The following is a 15,264-nucleotide window of genomic DNA, read 5'->3' as shown; positions in this document are numbered from 1 at the left end:
CTGTGCATCAAAAGAGGGCGTTGACTGGCCCTGGAGGGGCAAATAGATTACCCCGCTAAACGGAGCCTTTCTCCACGGGTATGATGTTTACGCACACATGTAGTTCCCCAATTTATCCTTCACTGCCCCTTACCTGCCAACAGACCTCAGTGGATCTCGTGCGATCCTCCTAGGCTGTACTCTCCACCGGTGCTCCGTGAGCGTGACCAGCAATTGCTAAGCCTCTCAGCCCTCCCCGGATGCGCTCCTGAGCAGCCCATCGGGGGACAGGAATCACCTGAGATCGAACTAATCCACGCTGCTTACCGTCGCGTTGCCAGTGTAAGCGACATAATGCGCACAACGGCGAAAGTGCGTCAGCCCGGGGACGGCAGAAGGAGAACACAGACGGGCCGACCAGAAGCACGGGCAACTATTGTTAGCCCTTAATTGCGTTGCACGTTGCAACCAGCAGCGTGATTACAATACACAGAACAATGAAGAATGATAGGCGCTAGGGCTAACTGGGGCAAGTGCCCTTTTGGCAAAAGCAATGTCGGGAACAAGCAAGCTGACACTGCCTGGCGGGGCGAGCGCTGATCCAGATCACCCAAGGTCCAAGACGCGCAGTAGGCTGGGACAAACAACCCAAGTTCGCTGGAACTTCAAGCTTTACGCTCACGTACCTCCAAGCGCCCGATCGGCAAAATAGCTCAACCCAGAAAGTCAAACCCCAGGAACGGAGTGAGAGACCAAAACCCCTAAACCAAAACCCCGAACCTAGAGGCAAAATGCGAAAGGAAAACCGGATCTCCTCGGGTCTCAGAACGCTTTCAATGTTAATCCAGAATGCTAATACCGGGGCCCCGTATCGCACCAATTCGGAGCTTCCTATCTTGGCGGCAACCGAGATGACCTGCTCGGTGGCCAGGAGACTCCGGAAGGGAATTTGACAGGCTACCGGAGAAGAACTATACAGAACCCCATCTGGAGCGCGTGATATACGCTATTTTCCTGCGTTATCCAGGACAGCTGTGCCTGAGGTGGTACCCGTGCGGCGTGAAAGACTAGGGAGATCAAGAAACATCGCAGGGCCGGAGAGAATTGCCGCCGTTATTTTTACCCGGCCACACTCGGCGCTTAGGGGCATTTCGGTTACTTCAGGGGTTCTGAAGGGTTGTATCGACGGGGTGTGTGTGTGCGGATGTGTATAATGGTTGCGTGGGGCAGACAGTGCCTTGATACAGTTTGTGGTAGGGGGTTTGATGTCTTGCCCAGATTGAAGCAATGGATCATCGCGACTGATTCACTTGAACACATGGGAAATGTGCAGGGAACGACGGGAATTATCGCATGACCTTCTGAAACGGGTGAAAAGCGAAAATAAGAGGTGCATTTCCATTGTGCGCGTTGTCTGCATCGATTGAGAAGAAACGACCCGAGGGTAGTTACATGCCGTGGAGCCGCCTCATCTCGCTTCCTAATCGTCGCGTACTTGATTTACGTCCCCACAGTTCTAAACTCGAATCAATAATCCAAGGCACAATCACATTCCCCGCGCGATATCATACTAGGCTGCCACTTGACAGCGCGTACCAGTTGGGCAATACCCGGCGCTCAGTCCGTTGAATACGCGTCTGTATGTGTGTGGGAGGAACCGGAAGACCTCGCAGGAATGTCGTAAGGCATAGTTTTCTGATCAACGGTCCAAGCGAGGACAGCCACAAGGCCGCTTTGTCTTCGTGCCCGGAACTGGGAATTTGCGGGGCTCCGAGCCGAGAAACTCGGTGTGTCAGGCGTTCACGGGAAGGCCCCCCTGACCGCAGTTCGCCGCACATGTTTGAGGAATTACAGTCGATCGAAGCTGAAAAGCTGCGGGTTGGGCCACTGCTCCGAGGCCGTTTGAAAGAAAATCGTCCATATGCCAGCCGTCGGCATAATGCACCTTATCGCATCTTGTCCTCGAATGTGCCGTAAATCTCCCTGCAAGCGTCTTCGATGTTGCTGCAGGAAACCAATCAGCCGGCATGGAACTCTATCACGAGGAATACTAACGCTACATGTGCGCAAGCAGACATGTTCGCCAGCAGGAAGAACCTGCACAAGATGTAAGGCAGGATTCATTACACCTGTGCATGGGCTCACCAGTATCTAGCAAAACCACCGGTCTTTACCGTCTTGCGGCCTTCTTCGGTGTTCGTATAGCGAGTGCTGACCAGCAGTGCATCGTGCACAAGATCCGAGGTCATTCGACCAGGGTTGGGTGTCTCGATCGGTAGGGGTATCTTGGAAGCCACAGAGGTGGCAACCAGGAAGAGTGATGTTTTGGTGAGCGTAAACATGCTGCGGCGATATGGAGATAAAGTGGAAATGAACTGCTCTGAAACCCACAGCGGGAAAGGCTCTGATCCTATGGCAGCAAGCGTCTCGCTCCAACGATCCATGAGCAGCTGATTGGCGCGCAGCACCCTACCGACGGCGTCACGCTGGAACGGGCGTTGCCAGTTAGGCTCCGCAGCAGCGAACCTGGTACTCATCAGGGATGAAATTTTCAGCACCCAGCGGTTACGTACGCGACGAGCTCATCCATATCCATGATCCGCCTCTGCAGGTCCGACTCCCCTCGCTTCAGGTCACGCTCTACCTTGTGAACAACCTTCGGCGAAGGCAAATCAGCAGGATCGACTAGTTCAACTGGGACCGTTGTCAGCACTTGGTCTATCATAACATGTCCAAATACGTACGCGCACGGACATATGCTTGCAACATCGTGACATATGACAGGTGGTCTTCTATCAAACGAGCTAGTGCCACGCGTAAGGCATGTCGGGCTGGGCTGCGGAGGATGAGCAGCTGGAAGCAGAACACGATTCCCAGTGCAACGGCTAGAGCAGCCAGGCCGATCGCTTGAGAGGTGGTTAGCAAAGCCCAGCAGCATACATGCTAATATCCACCTGCTGAAAATGGCGGCGAGTTGAAGTTGGCAGCAGCCTCGTCGACCGTATTGACATACACCGTCAGGATAGTAGCTCCGCAGCTGTTCTATCGTCAGATCTCTTGACAGACCCCAGTATGCAGAACGCACCTGTTCATCGCCAACAAGCCAAACAGGAAGAGCTCTGGCTATATGGAGATCAGCAACGTTCCAGGGCCACTGTCTTTCTCTCCCACCTTCTCGTTCACGCAGTATGCGAGAGGGAACGCATATACCGCCAGAAGACACGCTATCCCGTAAGGGTTGTAGAGATACCCTCTATAGTAAGGGTGTGAATAGGCATTCCGCTCATTCGTTGAATGAGATGTGTAACTCACCCAACATGACGAAAGATCAGCAAGATGATCATGGCGGCGATATTACCGATAACCGTTCCTAGAATCTGGATGATGAATGACAGCCATGTTGCACCTTTCTCGCTGATCAGCAATTTGGACAAGAGCAGTAGAGAGTGCTGCGTACCAAGAGTGCTTGCAAGAGCAAGGATCAGATTAGGAAGTGCAGTCTGTGAGATAGTGAGCTTGCCAGGTCAATATAGGACCGGTCGGGTGGTGCTCACAATTAACGCGTATGATATGAACCACCCGCGGACCACAGGAGCCCAGATGAGCACGCAAAATACGCAAAGCTGCCTTTCATCAGCTGTGCAAAGTAAAGCCGCCGGAAATCGCTTACTGCCAAAGTGATTTTGAACGCATACACGCTGGTCGGTGATCTGAACCACTTTTCTACAGCAAGCAGTCTCTGCCCGAAAGTTACCTGCTCCGGGACGTACGCTCGGTGCTCAAGCTCGCAGATCGCTTCCTGTATAGAGATGTCTGACTCCCACTTTGCTTCTTCCGGGGAGGGTCGCTTCGGGATATAGCTGCGCAGGACGTCGAGAATATGCAGCTGAAGGCGCAGTCGACGCTTCTTCCCACGGGAGGTTGTGGTCACCTCAGCGTGCATGGCCTGCACTTTGCTCATCATACGACTGCCCTATCATTAGCAGCAGCACGAGCGGAACACATCATACGCACTTCAAAGCATACAACAGCGAGTATACTCTAACCAAAGCATGTCCCGTTCTGAGAGCATCCGGGTCCTCCATAGGTTCCGCAGACCTCACCATCCCTCTCCACCTGGTCGCCTCCCTCCCCCCTGTCTCACGCTCTTCGTCGAGGTTCGGACAGTTTTCTTCCGCCACGTTATGCGTTTGCGGATGGATTTCATACGCCATCATATCCTTCTTTTTGTCCAGGGCTTCCTGCACCCCCCGGACGCGGTCGGTGCCCCACGAGTCAGCGAAGCTCCGCATCGGCTGGAAAAGCTTGAGCGCATTGTTCGTCAAGTCTACTGACAAGCCGCCAGAAACAAGGAGATGAGCCTGAAAATCCAGAAGCTTCTGTGCGAAGGCATCAAAATTGACCCGCAGAGATTTGGCCACGTCGGAGGCATAGGCAGTGACGGTTTCGCTCGAGTGAGGGATGTTGTCCTCAGGTGATCGCTTGCCGAAGAGTTGTTGGTCGACTAATGTTCGACCTTCGGGAGTGGGGATATGAGTGAGGGTCTCAATCGGGCCAGCCGGTGTCTCGCTGTCCCTAGCATTGGGAGCGGCGGCTCGCGCAGCAGAGGCATCAGCTTTGATCGCCTCCTGCCTCAGCCTGCAACCGACATCCTCCATTATACGCTGCTGATCTCCCTCTGAGCCTTCCTCCGCACTTGACTCCAACTTCTCTCCTGCTGCCTGCTTCTCCACGTCCCCTCCTCCATCGTCCTGATGGTCAAGGAACTCGTCGGGTGCGATCTCTCGCATGATCTCGGCGAACATCAAGCAGAGCGATCTTCGTAAAGCACGGAACTCCTCCTCGCAAGACGGGAGAAACTGTTCTTTGAATGTTTCGATGGACTTGTTTTCCTCACCAGTGAGGAGGCCGTAGTAAGAGGCGATGAGCATGTTTTGCAGGGCGTGGGTCTTTTGGACGAGAGAGCGGTAGGAGGCCATGGACCATCGGGAGAGACAGAGCTCGAAGGTGGTTTCGCCCAGCAGCTGGTTGAGAGAGCGAAAGTCTGTCTGTACGGAATACTCAGTATTGGATAGTAGGTGGGAGACGGGTAAGGCAAACGGACCCGCAGCGACAGCACCAGTTGTTCCATCACCACTCGCTCCTCCTGAGTCAGCTCTTCCATATATCCCTTGTTAACAAGCAACATCAAAGTCCTCGCATGATCCAAACTCGTCGCGATCGCCCCTCTGAGCTTGGACTCGGCCGTCCTAGGCAGAAGGCAGATGTTGACGACCAATACGCACGCGCAGCCGAATGCGTAGGATTGCAGGTATGCACGGAGCTGGGAGCCGGAGAATGAGGTGGTGGGGGATGCGAGGGATGTGAATATTCCTGTGAATGTTTGGAGAATGGCTAGCAGGGAGAACCCCAGGTAGGTCAAGCCTTGGGCGTGGACTAGGGAGAGTACTATCTAGAAGTGAGTGGACATCGAGTACAGGGAGGGAAGAACATACGGTACGCCATCACAGCAAACACTACGCCTTGCGCTACGGGCGTGCCCGCCAGCTTGCCCATAATGAAGAAGTTGAGCGAACCCACAAGCACCCCCGCAAGGTTGAGGAAGATGTTCATGATGCATGCTCCCAGTGACTGCCCAGGCAAGGACGCGATAGTGATAATTACACCGCCTGTAAACCAATAAGCAAATAAACTAGATGGAATAGAGAGTGAATACGCACTAGCAAGCGCTTGGGCGAAGGGGCTGATCTCTGCATAACCCAATATAAAGCTGAGGATGATAAGCAGTTCGTACGCCAATACACCTGTTTCTTTGTCAATGGTGTTCAGCTCTAGTGGGCATATTGACACACCTTTGAGAGTTGGTACAACCCGTTTTGAGAATGTAAATCTGAGTGCTGCTTTGACTGTTCGCATAACGTTTGCACTGAGCTTTTCCCTCGTTATACCCAACACGCCGCCTATTGAACAATTAGGACACACAAGCAGGCAAGTCAATAATACATACACCTCAGAAATACCCCTGCTCAATGCTCAGCAAGGCAAGCCGAAGATACCGGGTACTACAACGATCCGAAACATAACTATACCACACCTTGGTGCGCCGTGCACGCACTGGTTCACCGTGCTTACTAAACGAACCGTTTCAGGACCTTCGCTCGCGATTTGCCTGCGACTCATGTCGTGATTCATATCGGCGCAAATGATGCTTCGGTAGGACCAATTACAAACTGAGGAATAATGAAATGACAGCATGGCAGACCACATACAATATCTCCGAGCCATCATTTCTGAGCGTAAGCATTTCCTTCTTAGGAGGCGTCTTGGCTCATTCAAACGTCTTCCACAGACCTACGAGACGTTCGTTACTGAGCTCCGTGTCTTCTATCCCACTCAACCGTTCTTCATCTTCACTCCCTGGGTACGTTCCGGAGCCATCCGTCGCCCAGGAAGTCCTAACATCATTCAACAGGGATGGCCAGCGGCCGACGGTACCGTCAGCTACTACTACACCTCGCCTTCCCCATACGCCCAACTCGTCCAGAACCGGAATGACATGGGCGACTACAACATCTTCCTCGTGAACACGACCGGATGGGTATCCTGGGCTGATGTTTTCCCGACGAATCAGCATCCCACCGAGGAAGGACACGTCAAAGTTGCGGCTCAGTTCACAACCTGGCTGACGGAATGGGGCTTGTCACCCCTCTCATCGTGGGCGACACCAGCTGTGTAGCGCAGATCTAAGCCTGCTATTGTCTTCGTAATCAAACGTCATTTATCGTACAATTTTGGAAGGTACTCCATTGTCCTAGTGGGAACGTGAGGCTTGGAAGAGTCATGTGTTACCTGGAGGTTTAAGGTCTGCCTTTGAATACCTGCAATTCGAATATTTCGAAGTGCCGGCCCATTCCCTACCCATCCAGAAATAGACATCCCTTCACACACGTGACGACGCGCCAAGAATACATGCACACGCGATTTGAATAAGCCGGCTATATCCGCACAACCCGATGGTTCTTTCCGCTCTACATCTCTGATAGAACCAAACTACTTTCTACGCCCCTCAATCAATGCTCTCGGGTGGTTGTTAATGCGTATCTTGTCCCTAATGGAGAGCGGTGGGGGCTGAAGAACCGCGAACGGTTCATATTTGACCAGCTGATTGCGAATCGGGACTCTCTGTTCCAAGGATCACTCTTGTGTTCACATGGAGCCCATAACGAACGGATGAGATACTCCGCGCACGGCGTGCTTTATTGTCTACAAACGGGTTATAAAACTCATCAGTTCTCTGGCAACAACAACCCCTTGGCATCGTCGATCTTCACCTTTTCGTACATGCGAGAATACACTCCCGAGCATTCTGGATTTACTTCGCAGACAGTTCCCCATGCAATAGGATGGCTGGCGGCCGATGGTACCGTCGGTTATTACAAAACCTATCCTAAGCCCGGGCATTCATCGGAATGCTCGGAATTCTTCGAATCTTTATTGAAGGCCTCATGCGAATCAACATCCCACCGAGGAAGGACCCATCAATATCGCGGCCCAGTTCACAACCTGCCTCACGGAATGACGCTTGTCACCGCTCCCATTGTGGGCAACGCCTGCCATGTTCTTCGTGTTCAGGCGATCATCTGTCGTACGATCTCGCAAGGTGCTCCGCTGCTTCCCTCAAGCGCGTGTGAGGCTTGGAAGGGACATGATGCGGTACTTTGAGGTTCAATCTCTGCCTTCGAATGCCCCCTATTCGAACATCTCGAGGTACCATCCATAGCCGATCCATCCAAAAATAGACACTCCTTCACACACGTGACGACACGCCAAGGATATGTACGTGCACACGCGATTTGAATGAGTGGGTCATATCCGAGCAAATCGGCGCTTCTTTCCACTCAGCACCTCTGATGAAGTAGCCAAAGTGCCTCGATTTACCCTCTCGGATGGTTTTTGATGAGTATCTCCTCCCTAATCGAGAACAGTGGGGGCTGAAGAACAGCGGACCGTTCATATCTGACGAGCTGGTTGTGAATCGGCTTTCTCAGGTACCAGGTTCTTTCGAAGGACGAGTGTGTCTGGCAGGAGAGACGCGTCGTGTTCACATGAAGCCTATACATAATGATCGGACGAGGTGCTCCGCGGATGGGGCGCTTTATTGTCTACAAGCAAGGTATAAAAGGGCTCAGCTGTCTGATAACATCAACCCAGAGGCATCGTTGATCTTCACCTCTTGGTACGTCCGAAAACCCTCGCCCGCATATTTGGAGACTTACTATCCCTCCAGAATTTCAGATCGTCATGTTTGTCACCGTCATCGCAGCCTCGATCGCACTCACGTTCACCCGCATGGTCCTTGCCCAGGCCGGCGTGTCGTGCATCACGTACGGCGCCACGTCTTGTCCTTATGCAGGGGCTACAACAACCGACCTTCTGAACCTCATATCCGAATTCTGCGGTGACAATGGTGGCTGGCCCTATTACCAATATACCGGAGAGCTCGATATCTCGTTCCCGTACCAGGGCTATTATTCGGTCACGAGCAATGGCCCGGGATACTTCGATCAAGACACTTGCAACACTGCGCTGAACCACATCGTCACCGAATGTGACTCGCCCGGCACCTTCTGGGTGCAAGGCGAGTACCAAGACCCTGCTACCGGCATATGGTTCTCAGTCATTCCTTGCCAGTTGGCTTAGGGTCTGCGCTGGATGTTTTGTAACGGAGCGCCCAAGTAGTTAAGAACTCAAGCGCACTGCGCTTGTCAGCGTCGTTTCGCGAGATCAGCGCGATCGAGTCCAATAAACATTGTTTTAGGAAGCGATCTTTCGAAGTTGCCTGTGTGATGCTGGAAGGACTGAACTCGATACTTTCCTACAACGTTTCATGTCTCAGCGAAATATGTTGTTCGGGAAATAGTACAACGTAATGGTGCAATCAGCTGCAGCAGCCGTCATCGGTGCGTCGGGCCGATCAGCTGAGTGCGGACACCGCCACTGCACCCCCACGGGTTCAGTTGAAATCCATGTGTGACTGGCAGTGCAGGACAACGACCATCGAGGCTTCAACAATTGAACACCCGCGAATACGAGAATACACCTCTTCTCCTAGATCCGTTCCACTGCTCGAACACAGTTGGATCTTACCATATCGCCAACTTCAATTCAAAAACGTCACGAGGTCTGAAAGGCTCATGTAGAAGCCCTTGAAAGTCTGGTCCCTTCCTCTGAATACCGCCGATTCAAGCTGATTCTTCAACTCCTTGCCCAAAGTAGGCGCTCCTTCACACACGTGACACTTCACCGAGGACACACTCGCACGCCATTCGCATAAGTCGGTCATAACCGGACGACCCAGCGCTTCTTCCTTCTGACCGTGTATGACCAAGTAAGGAAAGCAATACCCACGGCTTTGATCTATGCTCAACGGATCATCTGGTTATGGTCACCTAGCTGGGAATCAAAGCTCTCAAGCTCCAAGGTTCATGTAAGAACGCCGTTCACAAACCATCATCAGCCCAGGTATTCTTCACATGAGCAGCTCCATTCAGTCTCAAACAGTGTATACAACGGGACTGTTCTCCGCCATCATCTTCTCAGAGGCATAGCTGATCCTCACTTTCAAGTACGTGCCAAAATACTAATCAGAGTGTTCTGGACTTACATTTATGGTTTCAAATCGTCATGTTCGCCTCCGCCATTGCAGTCTCGGTCGCGCTCGCGTTCACCAGCGTAGGCGTTGCCCAGGACGTGCAGTGTATGACCTACGGCGCGACGGCCTGTCCTTATCCACAGGCAACCTCGACCGACCTTCAAAACATCATATCCGAGTTCTGCGGCGACAATGGCGGCTAGCCTTATTACCAAGAAACTGAAGCGCTCGACATCCCCTTCCCGTACCAAGGCTATCACGAAATCACGAGTGATTACCCAGGAGGGTTCTCTCAAGCAACTTGCAACAGTGCACTCAAGCACATCATCACCGAATGTGATGCGAAGGTCAAATTCTGGGTGACTGGCGTCTACGAGATAGGCGGCGTCACATTCTCGGTTACTCCTTGCGAGCTGGCGCAGTATACGATGCGACAGAACATCAGGACGTCTTGTAATCAAGCAGACAGATACCTAAGAATCCGACCGTTTTGTATTTTTCACGCCATACAATCGCTACGATTGCCTATCACGATTCAATTACCAAGCAATCGCCCCGTAGGCTCAGTCAGCCGCGGGACCACAGTGCTTCAGCATCAGCCCGAAGGCTATTAACGAGCTGAAAAAACTTTGTTCAAACGCCCAAAACTCCAAGAAGCAATTATCGTATATTGCGTGGTCATTAGACTGCCGAGGGAGGCCTCAAGCTCCCCCAAAGGAGGCATCATTTCACACACGTGACGCGAGACAAAGGTGAGACCCTCGTTTCACGACAGCTTGTTCCCCAGTTGCTGAGTCAGTACGTTCTTTGAAAGTTCTGCAAACCAGCCCCTATTTTCCTATCAATGATGGAGGGACAGCGGAACGGTGACAACGCTTGCTCTCGCTTGTATCGTTCCTAAACCGGACGTCGCTGGTAATGGCTCCTGCTTTGATAGGATGTACTTCTCCAACGTTCAATGGAGCGTGGTATTCGACACAAGATATAAAGCGGGAGTGCATTCCGCCATGGACAACCCGTAGGCATCGTCGAACTCGACCTTCGGTATGTTCCTCGTCACCACGATACCTAGTAGGTTGGCACTGACGAATCCCAAATCAGGTAGCCATGCTTTCCACTCTCATCGCAACGTCAGTCGCCTTCGCCCTCGCTCATACCGTCCTTGCACAGGATGTGCAGTGCCTCACTTACGGCGCTACCGCCTGTCCTTATACCGGGCCCACCCTAGACGACCTTGAAAGCCTCATATCGAGATTCTGCGGTGATAACGGGGGATACCCTTACTATCAATACTACGAAGACCTCGAGGCTACGCTTCCTGTTGAAGGGTATTATCAAGTCACGAGCGGCGATCCCGGGAGATTCTCCCAGAATACCTGCAACAGCGCATTAAACCACATCATCACCGAATGTGATGCGACGGGCGAATTCTGGGTGACTGGTATCTACGAGACAGACGGCGTAACTTTCTCGGTCACTCCTTGTGAGCTCGCTTAGGGTACTTCACATGACGGCAGGTCAGGACCTGTTGTAATCAAGCGATCAACAATTAAGAAAGCAAGCGCTTTTGCTTGTCAGTTACATTCGACATTTATTTGGCGAGCTGCAAGCCACTATCACCCCTGCGTCCCAACTACCAGCCAACAGCCAGGTTGAAATCCAAGCCTCACCGCAAACCCTGTGGTCCAGAAAGCACCTCTGGCCTTTGTTTCCCCTATCATATGGGAAGACAACCTTCCGCTGTCCGTCCTTTGACTTGCAGAAGTCTTCTCGGTTAGAACGAACAAAAACGATCAGTGACAAGCTATCATGCACCGCCTGTTATGACCTTTCCTTCACATCCGTGCCTGATCGTAATCCGTTCCCGTTTCTTCCCGGTTTGGGTCTGGACGAACCATGATGCTACCTGCCGATGCTTTTGCGCCTACGTGCTAAAAACTGCCGCCTCTCGACCCATGGCACTACGCTGATGCTGGCCTACAATAGTGTTGACAGCAAGCTTTCTATCACCAATGTTTACTTCGTTCAATCTCGCCCAGATTATTGCCAACCCGTGCGAGGGCCTTTATACGCATCTCAAGTAGGGCATTGGAACATTCCACAGTGATCCCCTGCTCTGGAAGTGCAGCAGTCAATGGTACTGTCAGCTGCGACTACACACAGCTTTCACCATATACGCAGCTCGTCGAATGTCATGGGTTACTACGACATCTTCCCGTGAGCACAACCGGGTCGATATCCTGTCCGGACGTTTGCCCGACTAATCAGCATCCCACCCACGAAGGAGACGCCTGGCAGAATCCTGGCTCAGCGAATCGTCCCGCCGCTGGGGTGGAAAGGATCATTGTTTCCATCATGGACGACGTCTGCCCATATTGTCGATAGCGGCGGGTAGAATGCTTGTTCTGTTCTTCGTCAATCGAAATGTTCGCCCATGTATCGTATGATCTTGCAAGGTCCTCAGCTATTATAGTCAAGGAACGTTTGTAAGGTTCAGGTAGAAGAACGGAGTCGGATCCCTGAAATTCACCCGATCTCAGCAGCTCAAGGTGCCTATGCGCGAAGGATGACGACTTGAACAAACCGGTGACAACCCGATCAAACCCGCGCTTCTTCCTGCTCGACGGGTCTGATGAAGTGCGGAAAACACGATTCGTGCACGTTAATCTATGCTCTTCCCGTTCCCAGCTCCAAGGTGCATTGGAAGGATCACCCCTTCTGGATGGGAGGTGATGACTTGTGTTCGCATGGAGCTTGAAACCGATAATTCCAAGTCCTCTACCGACGAAATGCTCCGGGAAGTTACAAACAGGGTATAAAATGCTACTGTCATCTACTATGACGAACCTAGAGGTGTGTCGTTTATCTTCCTCTTTGGTACGTGCCCCAAGGGACTGAGATTTCTGGACTTACCTCGTTTACTTAGAGCGTCATGTTTGTCACCGTCATCGCAACCTCGGTCGTGCTCGCGTTCACTCGCGCCGTCCTCGCTCAGGGCGTGCAGCGCGCCAATGATGGCTACTTGGCGTGTCCTTATCCATAGGCCACGCCGGTAGACCTCCAGAGCCATCTCCGAATACTCTGGCCACAACTGTAGTTACCCTTATTACATGTATGATGAAGAGCTCGACGTCTCGTTCCCATATCAAGGCTATTACAGCGTCGCGGTCGATTTCCCCGGCACCTTTTCCCAAGCAACTTGCAACAGCGCGCTAAACTACGTCGTCACCGAGTGCAACGCGAAAGGCGAGTTCCGGCTCACTGGCTGGTATGAGACGGGAGGCACTACTTTCGCTGTTGTTCCTTGCGAGCCAGCGTGAAGGTGTGTAACGCGTACAGCGTGTGGAGTAAAGGGGCGCGCATGCGTGAAGAACGAGTTGTCAAATCCCATGTGAATGGATAAAGTTGTTGGTGTATGTCTATGGGCCAATAGACAGACTATACGGCTCTACTAGTAGGTGTAGCAAAGGCAACCGCACAAATTCAGAATAGACGAGGATGTGCAGACGGTTCATCGGGACTTCCCCTTCCGAGCCGATCAACCGATCAGCCGAACAGCTACCAACACTGAACGCGTCCTGCCCCGTACCCTCCATTGCAACGTGCGTTCTGTATCAGTATCCACACATGAAGCAACAATTCGCCTCTGCTTTTGATACGTTTCTTTGCTAGTGTCATATAAGGGAGCAAGGACCGTTCAATCCACGCCAGAAGCCTTGAGGAGGGCAGAATCGAAGGCTTGCCACCTGCTACTAGGCGCTGTCTATGTCAAGCTATCGAATTCTCTGCGTTCACTCACGCTTATATTCCAAGAAATCGCTTGCCTGGGCACTCCTTACCCCTCCACGGTTTGGCCCAAGGGAACTCCATCGTCAACCCCGGAAGTTTCAGGCTGTATTGGGCATACATATCAAGGGCTGGCATTGACACGAACTTCGCCCACAGCTGGATTCCAGTGCTTGAGTTCTATCACCACTAAATCATTTTTCACCGTCGATTTATAGATATGTTTCGCGTATATTTCCACCTACCCGGATGGCGCTACTGAAGTCTCTAAAGAAGAATGGGCAGCGGCCGACGATACTGTAAGTACTATACAACGCCTTACACATATGCGCAACTCATCGAAACTCAGAACGCCATGAACGACTACAACATCTTCCTTGTGAAAACGACCAGTTGGATATCCTGGGTACGTTTTATCCGTCAACATTGCCGGGCCGCCAACGCCTTTCGTGTTGGGCTGCCCAGTTCCTCAGCTGGATGGAGCGCGGATTATCACTGTTCTCGTCGTGAGCGTCACCCTGTGCGGTAGCGGGTAAGATGCTTAATTTGCTTTCGTACTGAAATAATCACATATCCGGCCCGTCTTGCAAGATTCTGTGCTATTTTAGTGAGTGTGAGGTTTCCGAGAGATGCAGAAGTCCCCTGAGGTCCAGTCCCTCCTTTTGAATACGGCCGATTTGCCCAGATCTAGGACCGCCCAAAATAGGCACCGCTTCACACACGTGATGTTATTCCGAGGACACAAACACCCACGATTTGAATGCCTTGGGTATAAGTAAGCGGATTAACACTTCTTTTCCCTTAGCCCATCTGATGAAGCTCAGAAATTGAAGTACCACAGCCGCACGTTGATTTCCGCTCTGCTCCGGAACTGTTTCTAGCTTGCATCGAACCCTCCATTGAGAAAAGGCCGGGCACGAAGGATAGCGGATTGCCTGTATTTGGTGATGTACTTGGGAACCGGCGTTCTCAGCTGCGCATTTCATTGGAAGAATGAAGTGGTCCGGATGGGCTGGTGACCCGTCTGGACATGGAGTCGAGGGGCTGAACCGCCGGCCGGTATCTTCATTCAGTTACAAACAGGTATAAAACGGGACAGTTCTCCGCCATGATCACCCCAGAGGCATTGTTGATCTTCATCATCTGGTGCGTGCCAAAACAAACCCCCGAGCATTCGGACTCACCTTTATGGCAGATCGTCATGTTTGTCACCATCATCGCAACCTCGCTCGTGCTCGCGTTCACTCGTACTGTCCTTGGTCAGGGCGTGCAATGCGAAAATGATGGCTACTCGGCTTGTCCTTATCCTCAGGCCACCAACGCCGATCTCCAGGACCTCATCTCTACCTTCTGCGGCGACAACGGTGGCTACCCCTACTACATGTACGAGGAAGCGCTCGATCAGTCGTTCCTGGTTCAGGGCTATTACGAAGTCACGAGCGATCGTCCCGGAGGATTCTCACAAGCGACTTGCAACAGCGCGCTGAACTACATCGTCACCGAATGCAACGCGAGGCCGGAATACTGGCTGACTGGCTCGTATGAAACGGGAGGCGTCACCTTCTCCGTTACCCCTTGCGAGCCGATTTAAGGCATTTCTTTGAGGTGTCTAGTAGGGAAATGGGGAATGTAGTAAGGAAGGAGTTGTCAAAGGTCATACGTACGGAGAGGTTATATCATGATGATTTGAGAAGAGTCCAGTCGGTCGGACAAGATCCGGACGTGTCACCCCGGCCGTTCCATCAGTCACCACACCAACTATCCTGAAGCTCATCCATTAGCGAGACCACAACGACACGAGTATCAGCGCGAAAGCTATTGCCGGTGATTATGCGGATGTTCTAATG

At 52.2% G+C, this 15,264-nt stretch overlaps 4 protein-coding genes across 4 annotated transcripts; 3 read left to right on the top strand and 1 right to left on the bottom strand.

Annotated features, from left to right (window-relative positions):
* Window positions 1–1,326: 1,326 nt before the first annotated feature.
* Window positions 1,327–5,895, bottom strand: DACRYDRAFT_116219 (uncharacterized protein; the record flags this gene model as incomplete). Its single annotated transcript, XM_040770161.1, has 17 exons — window positions 1,327–1,983; window positions 2,035–2,076; window positions 2,125–2,505; window positions 2,553–2,673; window positions 2,724–2,885; window positions 2,934–3,016; window positions 3,080–3,102; window positions 3,151–3,232; window positions 3,292–3,385; window positions 3,437–3,479; window positions 3,534–3,602; window positions 3,650–3,947; window positions 3,994–5,027; window positions 5,084–5,427; window positions 5,475–5,648; window positions 5,700–5,783; window positions 5,832–5,895. The coding sequence occupies 17 exons, from the start codon at window positions 5,893–5,895 to the stop codon at window positions 1,926–1,928; spliced, it is 3,156 nt and encodes a 1,051-aa protein (XP_040628657.1). The 3' UTR covers window positions 1,327–1,925.
* A 329-nt stretch (window positions 5,896–6,224) lies between these two features.
* Window positions 6,225–8,783, top strand: DACRYDRAFT_116218 (uncharacterized protein; the record flags this gene model as incomplete). Its single annotated transcript, XM_040770160.1, has 5 exons — window positions 6,225–6,275; window positions 6,329–6,400; window positions 6,452–6,693; window positions 8,191–8,215; window positions 8,275–8,783. 5 exons carry the CDS (start codon window positions 6,225–6,227, stop codon window positions 8,677–8,679), a joined length of 795 nt encoding a protein of 264 aa, XP_040628656.1. The 3' UTR covers window positions 8,680–8,783.
* A 1,766-nt stretch (window positions 8,784–10,549) lies between these two features.
* Window positions 10,550–11,294, top strand: DACRYDRAFT_116217 (uncharacterized protein; the record flags this gene model as incomplete). Its single annotated transcript, XM_040770159.1, has 2 exons — window positions 10,550–10,675; window positions 10,733–11,294. The coding sequence occupies 2 exons, from the start codon at window positions 10,550–10,552 to the stop codon at window positions 11,126–11,128; spliced, it is 522 nt and encodes a 173-aa protein (XP_040628655.1). The 3' UTR covers window positions 11,129–11,294.
* Window positions 11,295–12,469: 1,175 nt separating this feature from the next.
* Window positions 12,470–15,008, top strand: DACRYDRAFT_107495 (uncharacterized protein; the record flags this gene model as incomplete). The annotated part of the gene is made up of 6 exons (XM_040768484.1): window positions 12,470–12,508; window positions 12,558–12,629; window positions 12,688–12,930; window positions 13,636–13,716; window positions 13,767–13,823; window positions 14,613–15,008. 6 exons carry the CDS (start codon window positions 12,470–12,472, stop codon window positions 15,006–15,008), a joined length of 888 nt encoding a protein of 295 aa, XP_040628654.1.
* Window positions 15,009–15,264: the final 256 nt, after the last annotated feature.

This window comes from Dacryopinax primogenitus, assembly GCF_000292625.1.
Source record: "Dacryopinax primogenitus strain DJM-731 SS1 chromosome Unknown DACRYscaffold_9, whole genome shotgun sequence".
Taxonomy (NCBI): domain Eukaryota; kingdom Fungi; phylum Basidiomycota; class Dacrymycetes; order Dacrymycetales; family Dacrymycetaceae; genus Dacryopinax; species Dacryopinax primogenitus.
Note: the sequence above shows the minus strand (reverse complement) of the source record. Positions and strands in the feature narration are given on the sequence as shown.